The 13,898-nt window shown below is 45.0% G+C and overlaps 1 protein-coding gene across 4 annotated transcripts in view; it reads left to right on the forward strand.

Annotated features, from left to right (window-relative positions):
- The window catches only part of OGDH (oxoglutarate dehydrogenase), a 97,341-nt gene that overhangs the window by 50,642 nt on the left and 32,801 nt on the right, over positions 1 to 13,898 (forward strand). For all 4 annotated transcript variants that reach the window (XM_037837251.1, XM_037837253.1, XM_037837254.1 and 1 more), the window contains 5 exons: positions 4,503 to 4,618; positions 10,821 to 10,975; positions 11,189 to 11,335; positions 12,141 to 12,231; positions 12,631 to 12,810. In XM_037837251.1, the coding sequence (XP_037693179.1) occupies positions 4,503 to 4,618; positions 10,821 to 10,975; positions 11,189 to 11,335; positions 12,141 to 12,231; positions 12,631 to 12,810 (689 nt within the window). The remainder of the gene's footprint in view (positions 1 to 4,502; positions 4,619 to 10,820; positions 10,976 to 11,188; positions 11,336 to 12,140; positions 12,232 to 12,630; positions 12,811 to 13,898) is intronic.

Consider the following 13,898-nt stretch of genomic DNA (forward strand, 5'->3'; position numbering starts at 1 on the left):
ACACTATTTTTCATTTAGTTTTTGTCCCCATTTTTCTACTCATCCATTTACACACTAGATAAAGGGAACGTGATCCACAAGGTTTTCACAATCACAGTCACCCCTTGTAAGCTATATTGTTATACAATCATCTTCAAGAGTCAAGGCTAGTGGATTGGAGTTTGATAGTTTTAGGTATTTACTTCTAGCTATTCCAATACATTAAAACAAAAAAAGTGTTTTCTATATAGTGCATGAGAATGTCCACCAGAGTGACCTCTTGACTCCATTTGAAATCTCTCAGCCACTGAAACTTTATTTTGTTTCATTTTGCATCTCCCTTTTGGTCGAGAAGATGTTCTCAATCCCACGATGCCAGGTCCAGATTCATCCCCAGGGGTCATATCCTGCATTGCCAGGGAGATTTACACCTCTGGAATTCAGGTCCCATGTAGAGGGGAGGGCAGCGAGTTCACCTGCCAAGGTGGCTTAGCTAGAGAGAGAGAGGGCCACATCTGAGCAACAAAGAGTACTCAGGGGGAGACTTAGGCAAAATTATATGCAGGTTTAGCCTCTCCTTTGCAGTAACAAGATTCATAAGAGCAAGTCCCATGGTAGAGGGCATAGCCCATCAAACCACCAGTCCCAATGTTTGTGACAACATCAGCAGCAGTCCAGGTGAGGAAGTCCAACACCTCTGCATTTTCCCCTGGCTCCTCAGGGGGTCCTGCATATATATTTTTATTCTCTGCCCAAATTACTTTGGAATGTGTCACTATTTCACTCTAACCTATACAAACCTACCATATCTTACTTCCTATTCAAAGTTCCATGTAATTGTGGTGTTTAAACAAACTGACTGTAGAAGTTATACTGTTTAGAAAATATAGATCCTGCACCAAATAAACATCTCTTCCCTTGGTCTCACATGGAAGTTGAAGTTTGAACACACAGTCAGTTTCAACCTTCATCCTTTGGCCCGATTTGCCCTAGTCTTAGCCAAATCTGCTTCATTCATATCTCTAATTGAAGTCTGGGCTCTTTTTCAGCTTTTTTCTTTTTTTTTTAACCGTTGCTGTGTGTGCTAATACTGACATTCATATCTGCCGAGCTTTAGCTCTGAGTTTCGAGTGTCACACAGATACCCAGTGTTCCAGAGACCAATCAGGTTATACACAGAGGGATCAACATCTCAGAGTTTGGAGATAGCCATTAAATTCAGGAATAGATTTGACTGCTGTAAGAGCTCACAGTCTAGGGACCATTACAATAATCGTTTCCCTGTTAAACTGTGTTCTAAGATTCAATTCTGAGTTTATGCATTGTAGTTAGTCCATATTGGTGAGACATTATAGTGTTTGCCTTTGTTTCTGGCGTACTTCACTCCAAATGCTGTCTGTAGGATCCGTTCACCTCGTTGCATGTCTCACAGCATCACTCCTTCTCATAGTTGCTTAGTATTCCATTGTATGTATCCACCACAGTTCACCATTCTGTTCCTCAGTCAGTGTACCCTTAGGCCACCTCCACCCATTGCATATTATGAATACTGCCTCCATAAACACCAGTGTGCAAATATCCATTCATGTCCCTGCTCTCAGATCTTCCAAGTACATACCCCATAATAAGGTTGCAGGATCTTATGGCCCCCATGTACTTAGCTTTTTGTGGAACCACCACACTGACCTCCAGAAAGGCTACACCATTCAACTTCCTCTTCAACTGTAGATGGTTACATCCCTCTTTCCATGTTTTTTCCAGACTTTAACCCCTATTTATATTTTTTCCTATAATTGTATAGAGATACATCCACACACCATACATTTATCCACAGCATACAGTCAGTTGTTCACGGTATCATTGTAAAGTTTTACATTTATCACTACAATCAGCACTTGAACATATTGATTACTCCAAAACAGTTTTTTTTTTTTTTTAGCACATAATAAAAAAGATAATAAAAAGAAAAATAAAATGTTATACAATACAATATAATAGTAAGGACAGAAAACAACACCACTACCAAGAATCCCATATCTCTCCTTTATATCTCCCTCTCGTAAACATTTAGCTTTGGTATATTGCCTCTGTTACATTTAATGGAGGTATATTACAATGTTACTGTTGACCATAGACTCCAGTTTGCTTTGATTATGTTTTTTTCCCAAATACCATCCCTTTTTCAACACTCTGCATGGTTGACAGTCATTTGTTCTCCCACATGTAGAAACATTTTTATATTTGTACATTTAGTAACAATCATCGGCCACTCCAGTTTTTGCCAAGTTATATAGTTCCAGTCTTTATCATCTGTCTTTACCTCTTGATGTCATACATTCCCCTATCCCACCTCTTTCAGCTGTGTTGTTGCTCGGGACCCTAACTGCTCTGTCTTCTTCTCTCTACTTTTCAGTCTTGGGATTGTTGTTTGTATAATGCCCAGGGTTTTTAGCTGTACTTAGCAGGAGGAATATGGAAGTGTGTCTACTCCATTTTGCCAGAAGCAGAAGTCTGTAGATCCTTTTTTCATGTGACTGAAGCATTTAGAAGTAGGACCCAGCAGTTTTGAGATTCACCAGTACAACCCCAGGCGATGATAGATTTAGGGAAATGGAATTGAGGAGCCGTCCTGTGTGTGGAGGACAGGGTAGTAGAGTTGCTGGAGTTACCTGGAACAGGAGCCTCCACTGACATAGCTCACAGGGTTGTTGGAAGATCTCAGCAGGTGGACAGTTCTCATCCAGGGATATGCACCTGACTCATTTCAACCTCACAATGTCTTCTTGACAAAATGTGTGCAGTTGGAATTCTCTGCTCTCCCTGATCTGCCCCTGACTGGGACTTTTCATCCAGCTAGGAAAATTCCCCTCAAAATGATTTAGTTTTTCGCTGCATAAGCAACATAAGGCTGGGCTGTGAGTGGTCAAATCAGTTCCCTTCATCTGTGCCCAAGCGAGTGCCGAAAACAGAAAGAACTGGAGTGGGTAGGGAAACTGCTATTAACACACTACCCTCTTTAGACATGCAATTTTCTTTAGGTAAAAAAAAACAGACTGACTTTGTGTTAATTTTAAAAGGGGCTGGGGGCTTGAAAATCAGAGTTTAACCATTTACGACTTTGAAAACCATGTCCTAAAGCATTAGATAAATAAAGACAGTAGCTCCCAAACCTGGGAATGGGAATCACTTGGGGAGATCTTGGCGACCCAGAACCTGCTGAATCAGGAGCAGGGTTGGGGCCTGGGCATGTGCATTTTTACACACTTCCCATGGAGATTCAGATGCAGTTGTGCCTGCAGCCCCTGCTTCCGTCCAGGAAGTGCCTCACACTGCTCTTACTTATGGGGAAACAGTGAGTGCATTTTATCTTGGCAGTCATGTGCCAGAGACGTTGCAGAATACTGGTTTACAGCTTCACTTTTCATTCCTGGAGTCTGAGGAAATGTCGGTAAGAATTTAAACACTAGTGATTCTTTGAACAGCATCCTTTCCTCATTCCAGCTGATAAATTATTTCAGGGTAGGTGGCCAGACCATAACATAACTAAGGTGTAACGTGATCATTTTTCTCCATGTCTTTGCCCCAGCAGTAATTTCTATGCTATAAAACAGCAGATAGTTTTGGTTTTTTTTAATCAGTTTGGAATATGCTTCCAAACGAAGCACTGCCTTGTACTGGGTCAGAGCTCCTGTCAGTACAGTGTTTATTAAGTGGCAAGATGGGGAGAAGGATAGATCTGTGACTGCTGAGCACAGGCCAGAAAACAAGTTTAGAGTGTGCCATTTCAGGAGAGGAGTGACACCCTTAGCCAGAGGTTGGGAAGGTTTCTGCTGTACCGCTTTGCTACCTGATTTTTTAATCCCTTTGCCTCAGCAAGCCGGCCTCTAACACAGACTGCTTGTGCCAGTCTTGCGGTGACTGTTTTCTTTCTCACTTCTTAGTTTCCCCAGCTTTTTGCCATTTACTGCATATGTATGTTATTGTCACGCAATACATACTTAATGTACTATTCTATATCAGTTCCTCATTTTCTATTTAATTCCCTCCTTAACTATTTTCATTTGCTTTTTGATTGACTTGCCCAGTGCTTTTGTGTGGCTTTCTCTCTTCACCCCCAAAATGACTTTGTGTTTTTGGGCCCTTTAAATAAATTTGTCTCTAAAATATGAATAATTTATGCACTGGACTAATATACACATAATATGAATCTTATTCTGGTTTACCTATGATACCCAGTAATATTTTTAGCCTCCATTTATTGCTGAAGTTTGTGTTTCTGGCTGTAAAATATTATTATTTGTTTTCATTTATATCAGGGTTTTTTGTTATATATATATATATATATATATATATATATACATATTTTTGTTTTTTTGTTTTTTACTCCCCCCCACCCCTTTCTCTTTTCTTCCCTGGGGATTTCTTTCCCCTTTCCATAAAATGTTGGTCCTTATCTGGCTGTCTCATGTTTCACAAATACATCTCTCCTCATCTGGCTTGTCCCGTCCACAATAATCCCGTAGGGTTTTATGGACTGGATGAATCTGACCTTGACAAAGTCTTCCAGCTGCCCACCACGACTTTCATTGGGGGAAAGGAATCTGCTCTTCCACTTCGGGAGATCATCCGTCGGCTGGAGGTAAGAAACTATGATTAAAGTTTCCAGAAAAACCAAACATACTTGCTAAGAACCTGTGTTGGCAGCATCCTCAAGATTCCCCCCCACCCCCACCCTATCTTGTATTTTTTAAGAATGGGCTGTCGGCTGCAGGTAGAAATTCTTGTATTTATGAGCAACCACAGAAAGGAGATTTTAAAAAAACCTTTGCATTCAAATTCTGATGGGAGTTTGCTTCAGCTGTGTGATGGTTCCCTGAAGAATAAGCTCCACCTTAAAGGGAGCTGTGACAGGACGCAAGCCAAGGCTATGCTCGCCAGGCACCAGCGGTTCCCAAGACGACCCGGTGGCAGCCTACTGCTTCTTCCTGCACACAGAACATCTTTGCCCTCCTTCTCCCTCTCTCCTCCTCCACTTCTCTCAGCCTTCTCCTATTTTGCCTATTTTTCTCCTCCTTTCTGGACTTTATGTTAGTCCTAAGCCAGCCAGGGGCATTCGTTCCCTCTCATTGTGTGACGGTTGAGAACACAGGCTCTGAAACTGCACTGCCTGGGCTCAAGTCCCCACCAGCCACAGACAAATAACCCCTCTCCACATCCGTTTCCTCATCTGTGCAAGGTTTAACTACAACCATTTCATGGAGGTGGGATGGGTTTACTGAAGTAGGTGGTCCACGCCAGGGGTTAGCTTATTATTACTACTTAACACTCCCCGGGGCACTCAGAGCTAAGAATTGACGTCGACAAGCTGAGGAAATCCTCTGGTGCGATGCTTCCCAGAATTTAGTGTGTTACAGACCACCTGGGTATCCTCTGCCCCATGCAGATTCTGAGTCCGTGGACAGGACCTGACATTCTAACAAGCTCGTGCAGTTGTCATCAGAATCACCTGGAGAGCCTTCAGACCCCCAGTGTTGGGCCACAGCCTAGGTCCGTTACATCAGAGTCTCTGGGGGGTAGGACCCCAGCGTCAGTATTTTTTAAAGCCCCCTCAGTGATTTAATTGTGTTGCCAAGGTGGAGAACTTCACTCTAGTAAATGAGATTTGTGTCAAAATCCTCGTTAGTGTTTCTCTGTTTGGCTGCAGAGTGGCATAAAGTCATCCTGAGCATCTAGTGGTGACACTTTCTAGAATTTGCATCTCACCCTGGAGTTGTTTTACTCCCTTGCCTTCATCGCTTCCAGGCTTGTGGGGAAAGAAAGAAGGGGTGGAAATCTAGAGAGATGACATCAGCTTACTTGACTCCTTTGTGCATCAGGCGGGTTGTGGTATATTGGGTCAGATAAATTACAAAAATTAATTTCATCTGTTTCTACTAGAAAACTTTAAATTACATACGTGGCTCACATTATATTTCTGTTGGAAATTACTGCTCTAGAAGTTCTCAAGTTGTCTGTGCCCGTAAACGGCACCCCATGCAGCCCAGCGTGCCTCCAAATGACCCTGCCCTCAAAGTTGCTGCACTTTGTTTTGTCACATTTCCTGCCCCAATGCTCATATGTCCCACCCTGATCCCTCAGTAGATTTCAGGTAAATGTTAGGAAAGCAATCTGAAGAAACCAGTGTGTAGTAAGCAGTGAACTCACAGTTCTTGCTTGTTAACCCAAAGGAGCCTCCAAAGGAGAGCCCAGCAGCTCATAGTTAAGTATGTCTGTCCAACCGAGAAGCCTTCCCTGGGGGATATCTTCCCCATAAGTAGCCACAAATGTCCCCTTTCCTCTCAGGTTCACCCTTCAGCCATTTCCCTCCAGAGAGCAGAATCCAAGGGCTGAGGGAGGTATTGACGTTCCCTCTGGTTTACTTCCTCTGGGAATCTTGAGTCCCAAGTAGTCCTGATTCAGCCCTTTGAGGAGGGGGTAGAGATCCCCATGGCAGATGGAGTGAGTGCTGCCTCACCCGCAGCCAAGCTGTTTCCAGGGCCTAGGTGTTCTGGCTCTTACTGTAAGGGGACTCCAGAAGATCCAAGCCAAAAGCATCTATCACCTGAGGGCCCCAGGTTAACAAATCCAGGGGTCTTAAGAGAGCGCATCTCATCCTGTGTCTCAACCTCATCCCAGCTTACTCCACAGCATCCTCACAGCTTCTGCCCCTCCTGCTAAGGGTGTAACACGTTACTTACATTTGATACATATATGAGATAGGTGGTGTAATCAATCAAAACTTAAGATTTTTGTGGGGCATGTGACACAGTGGTCAGGTTGCAACCGTTTCCAAAAACTAGAGGAAATTTGGCTTCCTGGCTCCCTAAAATTTGTCTCATTAGACAGAGAAACTAAGAATCAGCTTTTGAAACTTGCAGCTCTTTTTACCTAGGTATTGAGCCAAGAACAGAGAAAAACAAAATATGACCCAGTGGCCAAGGAATTAAGTCTCCCAGTTCATAGCTAAAGTAGCACCAGTTATATTGGAGAGATGCTACTGCTTTCAAGAGTTTTTAACCTAATTGTTTCCTTTGAGCTTTAAATTGTTTGATAATGGAAATACTCCCCTTGTCAGGCATAAAAAGGAGAGAGGAGGGAGAGTTCCCAGACAGCTGCCAGCAGGGCTCCCCCATCTGTGTTGCTGGTAAACATCAGTAATGACCCAGGGCAGAGCCCCACCCCCTTACTGGGGAGGACTCTGGGCCAGGACAACCAAGAGTGAGTCAGGACATGGGAGAGGCCCTGTGCTGTGGTTGGCAGCTCACACTCAGACCCCAAAGGGAAAATGTGTCTTTTTTAAAGTTGATGGAAGAGGGTTAGTAGTAACCTTGCTGTGACTGGGCCCTGTTTTCTCACATGTTTGTGTTATGCAGAAATACACTTTCTCCTGCTGATGGGTAGACGGGGGCCACTGTGGCTCCCCTGGATCTGTAAAGGTTAGTAGGGGAATAGTGGACTTGCATTGGCTTTGAAGTTAGGAAAGGTGGCTAATGCTTGTCATTCCCGGAGGGTTGGAAATCCAATTAAAAGTTCTCAGTTTTATCGTCTGAGATGTTCATTAGGGAAATACGGTTTGGGATTAATAAAATTTCCTTAAATACTAGGGTCTTTACCAGCTGTTTTCACTTTTTGCCTAGAGGCAAGATTTCTCTTCTCTTGTTTAGAATGGTAACTAGAATATTGTGATTGGCCATTATTTTGAGTTCAGGCAAATTTTCCTTTGTTTCTTAATTATGAAACAGATGTCCGTCCTTGTTCTGGAAGACAGGGAGTAAGTAAGGACTATGGACCCAATTTCAATTGGGGGAAAATAAAAGTATCTTTATTCACAGACAACAGGATCCTGTATATAGAAAACCCTAAGAAACTTGCAACAAACTATTAGAACTGATAAAAAAAAAAAGTTCAGCAGGCTTGCAGGATACAAAATCTGTATTAAAAAGGTCAATGGTATTCCCAAATCCCAGCAATGAACAATCCGAAAATGAAATTAAGAAAATTCCATCCACATGGAAATGTTCTAAAACGCGATTATGGTAATGGTTGCAAAACTTGTAAATTTACAAAGATCATTGAATTGCATATGTAAAATGTGTATTTTATGGTATATAAATTATACCGCAACAAAACTGCTTTTAAAAAGTTGGAGAATGTCAGAAAGGATAAAAGACAATATATTTTTTTTTTCCCACAAAGAGGAGGCTTTTACTCATTATTCCTGACATCTGTGTTGTGCCTTCTGGTGCCAAGTCCTCCAACCTTGAGGGTCAGAGTCCCAGTTTAGTGTTTACAGAACATTCCCAGAGTTGAAGTTGAGCTGTACCACTGTCATAAATACCAGTACCGACACCAGTAGGCAGAATGTTAGCAATCACGCTTGTATTGCTATTAATCTGGCAGAGCTCCCATGAGCCTGGTTACAAAACAAAACAAAACAAAAACTGACCAAGGTAAGGTGCAAGGTAAAGGATGATGATCAAGGACAGTTGTGGGGGTCGGGATCCTTTTTCCCTGGGGTCGGGTGGATCACACTCTCCAGGGACGAGAGGCTCTGGCTGCCTAGAAGGCAACTCTTCCCCCTCGACTTCCAAGACCAGTCGGCTCCTTGGACCACAGCGGAGGTCCTGCCTGCCATTGTGATTTTGGGCAGATCGTTTAACTGCTTGGTGTCAGCCCGTCCCTGTGGCTGTTGTGACAACTCATATGGGATAACAAATGGAAACCACATAGCAGAACCTGGCACTTGCTAAATGGTGGCTGTGGTGGACATTTAAAAGAATTTTACTGAGGCCTATGAAATGTCTCCGTTGGCCTTTAGTTTTTTTAGTGTCTAATGTTCAGGGCCCATTTCCCTCTTTTAAGTCAAGTGCTAATTTGGCTTTTGCTTTAAAATCCTCATTCTGAGCTCTGCAAACAGCTGTAGAGGGAAGAGAAAGAAGATGTGTTGGTTACTCTTTTTTTTTTTTTTAGTTAATTTAATTTAATTTAATTTTTTTACTTTTAGTACATTTTTGTAAATTGAGTTTTATCAAGATATATTCACATACCATACAATCATCCATGGTGTGCAATCAACTGTTCACAGACCATCATATATAGTTGTGCATTGATCACCCCAATCTATTTTTTGATACCAGAAAGAATCAAATAAGAATAAAAAGTAAAAATAAAAAAGAACACCCAAATCATCCCTCTACCCCACCCTATTTTTCATTTCATTTTGTCCCCATTTTTCTACTCATCCATCCATACACTGGATAAAGCGAGTGTGATCCACAAGGTTTTCACAATCACACTGTCACCCCTGTAAGCTACATAGTTATACAATTGACTTCAAGAGTCAAGGCTACTGGGTTGCAGTTTGGTAGTTTCAGGTATTTACTTCTAGCTATTCCAATACATTAAAAACCTAAAAAGTGTTTTCTGTATAGTGCATAGGAATGTCTACCAGAGTGACCTCTCGACTCCATTTGAAATCAGCCACTGAAGCTTTATTTCATTTCATTTTGCATCCCCCTTTTGGTCAAGAATATGTTCTCAGTCCCATGCTGCCAGGTCCAAATTCATCCCCAGGAGTCATATCCTATGTTGCCACGGAGATTTACACCCCTGGGAGTCAGGTCCCACATAGTGGGGAGGGCAGTGAGATCACCTGCCAAGGTGGCTCAGAGAGAGGGCCACATCTGAGCAACAAAGAGGCACTCAGGGGGAGACTCTTAGGCACAATTATAAGCAGGTTTAGCCTCTCCTTTGCAGTAACAAGCTTCATAGGGGCCAGCCCCAATACGGAGGGCTCAGCATTTCAAGCCGTCAGTCCCCAGTGTTTGTGGGAACATCAGTAACAATCCAGGTGAGGAAGTCCATGTATTGGTTACTCTTGCTCTCGTGTCCAGCTGGGTACTCAGGAAGGGCCTTGGGCTCGCAGGAGAGCCTCCCTGACCTGTCTCCACAGAGGCGCTGGCCTGTGGACAGATTCCCTGCATGGCCTTCCAGAAAGCTCTAGTTCTCTTGTGCCCTTCTTTCTTTGGATTATGGGACCTTGCTCTTCTTTTTCTGTTCCTTTTCTCTCCTGCTCTCTTTTCTGTTTGGCCCATCCATCTCTGGGCATCCTGCTGGTACAGAGCTGGACTGGTACACTGCTCATGTCAGCCCAGGATGGCAGGAATGTCCAGCTGTCAGTGTGAATAGTGGTCGCAGGACCCTTTGTTTTGTAATGCACAAGGTCATGCTTTAGGACCTGGAGTTGCCAAAAGGAGTCTGTTAATAAAAAACAGAATTTACAATTTTAAAACCTGCAAATCTCGAACTTATCATTTTCCTGTGTTCTCCACCAGCAGCATGTGGGTGCTGGGCACAAGTCTGATCTTGAGGTCAGAGAAACTACTTTACTGGCTCCGTCTTACCTTCCCTGGGGAACTGCCCAGATCCCAAAGCTGATGCAGTTCATGCTCCCTGCCGTGGACTTGGGGGGCTGACCTTTGGCTCAAGGAGACGCCTGGAGGTTCTTGCTGTCCTTTCCCTGTCATCTGGCTGGGAAATGTGCCTGTAACCTGTGTCCCTGAAGAAGGCATTTCGTTGCCAAATTTGGAGAAAGAGAAGGTTGCTGGGCCCATTCCTGGCAGCCCACAAGATCTTTACTCTTTTCACACACGCCATGTTTTGGCACATTTTAAAAAGAAGCTGACTGTCTCTCTCCTCCCATCTGGCTGAATGGGCCCTTCATGTTTTTGTTTTGTTTAGTTTTTGCATTAAACCAAACCTAATCCAGAACTCTCTGGACCATGTGTGTTTGCATGAAACAGATGGCCTATTGCCAGCACATTGGTGTGGAGTTCATGTTCATCAATGACCTGGAGCAGTGCCAGTGGATCAGGCAGAAATTCGAGACACCAGGAGTCATGCAGTTCACCAACGAGGAGAAGCGGACCCTGCTGGCAAGGCTTGTGCGCTCCACCAGGTATGCCCGGCCCCGAACTCCCGGCTGCCCGGGGACCACACCTCAGCTGGAGTCCCAAAGCATGGCCTTTCAAGGAAGAAAACGGTCCTGGGCATGAGCATGCAGGCCCCTTGTCCTGTCGCCCTGCCCCCTTTGCCATTTAGGAAAATCTGACGTTGGGATCTGGCCCCTTGCAGTGCTTTTCCTCAGGGTCATTTGGGTTCTCCCTGCCAGGTTCGAGGAGTTCCTTCAGCGGAAGTGGTCCTCTGAGAAGCGCTTTGGGCTGGAGGGCTGCGAGGTGCTGATCCCTGCCCTGAAGACCATCATCGACAAGTCGAGTGAGAATGGAGTGGATTATGTGATCATGGGGATGCCACACAGGTAATCAGTCCGCAGGGAGGAGCCAGCGCCCCTGCAGTTTCCGTCACACCCGGTCCTTCCCGCTGGATAAGAAATGTCTACCCGTTCCTCTCACTGTGGCTGCCCCATCCCTGTACAGCCTTTCTAGCATTTAAAGCCCCGGGGAGTGGAGGGTGGGGGAGTCATTAACCCAGGAGCCTTTCCTTTAAATTCCAGTCAGTGCATCTTGCTCCTCTCTGGGAGGAAAGAACAACTTTCCCTGAAGCCTCTTGCATCATCCCTGCTTTGTGACAACCACCTCACCTATTTCAAGGCTCTTTCTCATTTTGGAGGGTCACTGTTACATCCAAGGCCATGTGTGATTTTAAATAAGCCATCTTGGCCTTGGGTTACATTTTAGTAAAAGTTAAACCCAAAAGCCCTTGCCAGGGATCACAGCAGAAGGGAGATTATTATCCTGGTGGGAATGCTGTTCTCTTGGACATTAAGGCAGAATCTGAGGACAGTTGGAAGGGGAAGCCGGCACTGGGAGAAGTGGGTGGGGGTGAGCAGAGTAGCCCGGAGGGGACAGCCAGCATTGCCGCGGCTTCTGCCTTTCTGCCTGCATCCTCCCTGCCCAGTAGTCTGCCTGTTGACACCCCGGGAGCAGTGACTGGCTGTCTTGACACCATTGCTGGATCCTGGTTACTCTTGTGCTACGAATGGAAGAGGCGCGATGTGCAGTGGGCCAGGGGAGGGGCGGTGGGAAAAGGCTGTTGCCTGCTGTCACTGAGAGGCGGGAGGTGGCCTCGAGCAGGTCTGCTCACCTCCCCCTTGTGTGCCACAGAGGGCGACTGAACGTGCTTGCGAACGTCATCAGGAAGGAGCTGGAGCAGATTTTCTGTCAGTTTGATTCAAAGTTGGAAGCAGCTGACGAGGTGAGTCACCAGCATTTCTTTGGAAACCTTCCAGCTTAGCTTTACCCCATAGTCTTCCTCTGGAAAAGATTTACCAGGGCCGCATCGTCCCTGCCGTTTTGTAGCTCTCCTTCCTCCATGGAGGCATTTGGCAGGTGGCCAGGGGCTGAGCTCCTGGAGACCTGTATTGTGATGGGGAGGGGCGGAGCGGTGGGGCACCTCTCCCCTGTGCCCAGGTCACAGAGCTCCTGCACGAGTGTTCCCATCCTTCCAAGGAATTGAGGTGCGGTGGGGTGTCTGGGAGTAGAAATAGAATATAAAGGGGCTATCGTGAATAGTGAGCATATGTCACCTTTTCCCAGTAACCAGAATGTGACTTTTCTGAACCCAGTGTTAACGCCCCCATTTGGGCTCTTGCAGGGTTCTGGGGATGTGAAGTATCACCTGGGCATGTACCACCGGAGGATTAACCGTGTGACCGACAGGAACATCACCCTGTCCCTGGTGGCAAACCCATCCCATCTTGAGGCTGCAGACCCCGTGGTCATGGGCAAGACCAAAGCCGAGCAGTTCTACTGTGGGGACACTGAGGGAAAAAAGGTGAGGCCACAGAGAGGTCCACGGGGTGCAGCCTCTGGGCATGGCGGTGTGGCCCATTGGGCAGCCCTGCGCAGCCCCCTGCCACCCAGGTTCTCAGGACGAGGGCACCGTTCACTGGTGCAGCCTGAAGCCCTCAACATGTCTTAGATTTCCCGTTTCTGGATTTTCGAAACTGTTCTAAACCAACTTTGAAAGAGCGGCCATAGTAAAAGTAGTGCTGCTTATAAATGTGTTTTCTCCCAAAGTTGAAGCCACCTAAAAATAGAGGGGTAGTTGTTTGCTTTTATTTTTCATCACATCTGTGTAGAAGCCGATCTTGCACATGTATCATTGATGGATAAAGAAGTTATTTTTACTAAAACAGAGGTGACTATCATAATAAGGAGAAAGTGTAGGAATGCCTGAAGGAGACATGGAAGTGACTAATGCATGGGAAGAGATGGTCTCATTGTCCTCTGGGGAGATAAGGTGGTGCAGGAGGACATGAGCTGTGGTCCTGGGCAGGGCAGGCTCTGGGCAGTGCCTGGGCTGCGGTGTCCCTCCAGACTACAGCTTTCTTGACGGAAAAACGAGGCAGACTCTCCAATCCTGTGTAGCTTCTTCTGGATTTAGTTGCATTAACCGAATATTGGATGTTGGTTGGCCACCAGCTTGTATATCGAAATCCTCAATTGTTTGTACCTTTGAATTTTCCCTTATTTAATCTCAAGATAGAATTCTGTATGAAAAATATATCCCATTGGAGAGTTCTTATTACTTAATGCTAACCTACAAAGCAAGCAAGCAAAAATTCAAATGTTTGCAAAGTGCCTGCCTACTATGTGCAGTATTGAAAGTGAGCCCCTTCAACTTTGCTCTCAAGGATCTTTGCTTCTTTTGTAGAATTAATGTTGGGAAGCCAAGAGAACTGGTAACAATGTTACATAAAACTGCTAAGTTAACTGGTAAAGAACTTCAGAAGAGGGATCTGTAGGTATGGGCTAGAGTTGTAAGGGAAGAGGAATAAAAAGCAGTTGAACTCCTTATGAGAAGAGAAAGTAGCTCTCATGATTAATGAGAAAGAGGTAGAAGCTGAAGAAATGGTAGGG

This window comes from Choloepus didactylus, chromosome 5, assembly GCF_015220235.1.
Source record: "Choloepus didactylus isolate mChoDid1 chromosome 5, mChoDid1.pri, whole genome shotgun sequence".
Classification (NCBI taxonomy): domain Eukaryota; kingdom Metazoa; phylum Chordata; class Mammalia; order Pilosa; family Megalonychidae; genus Choloepus; species Choloepus didactylus.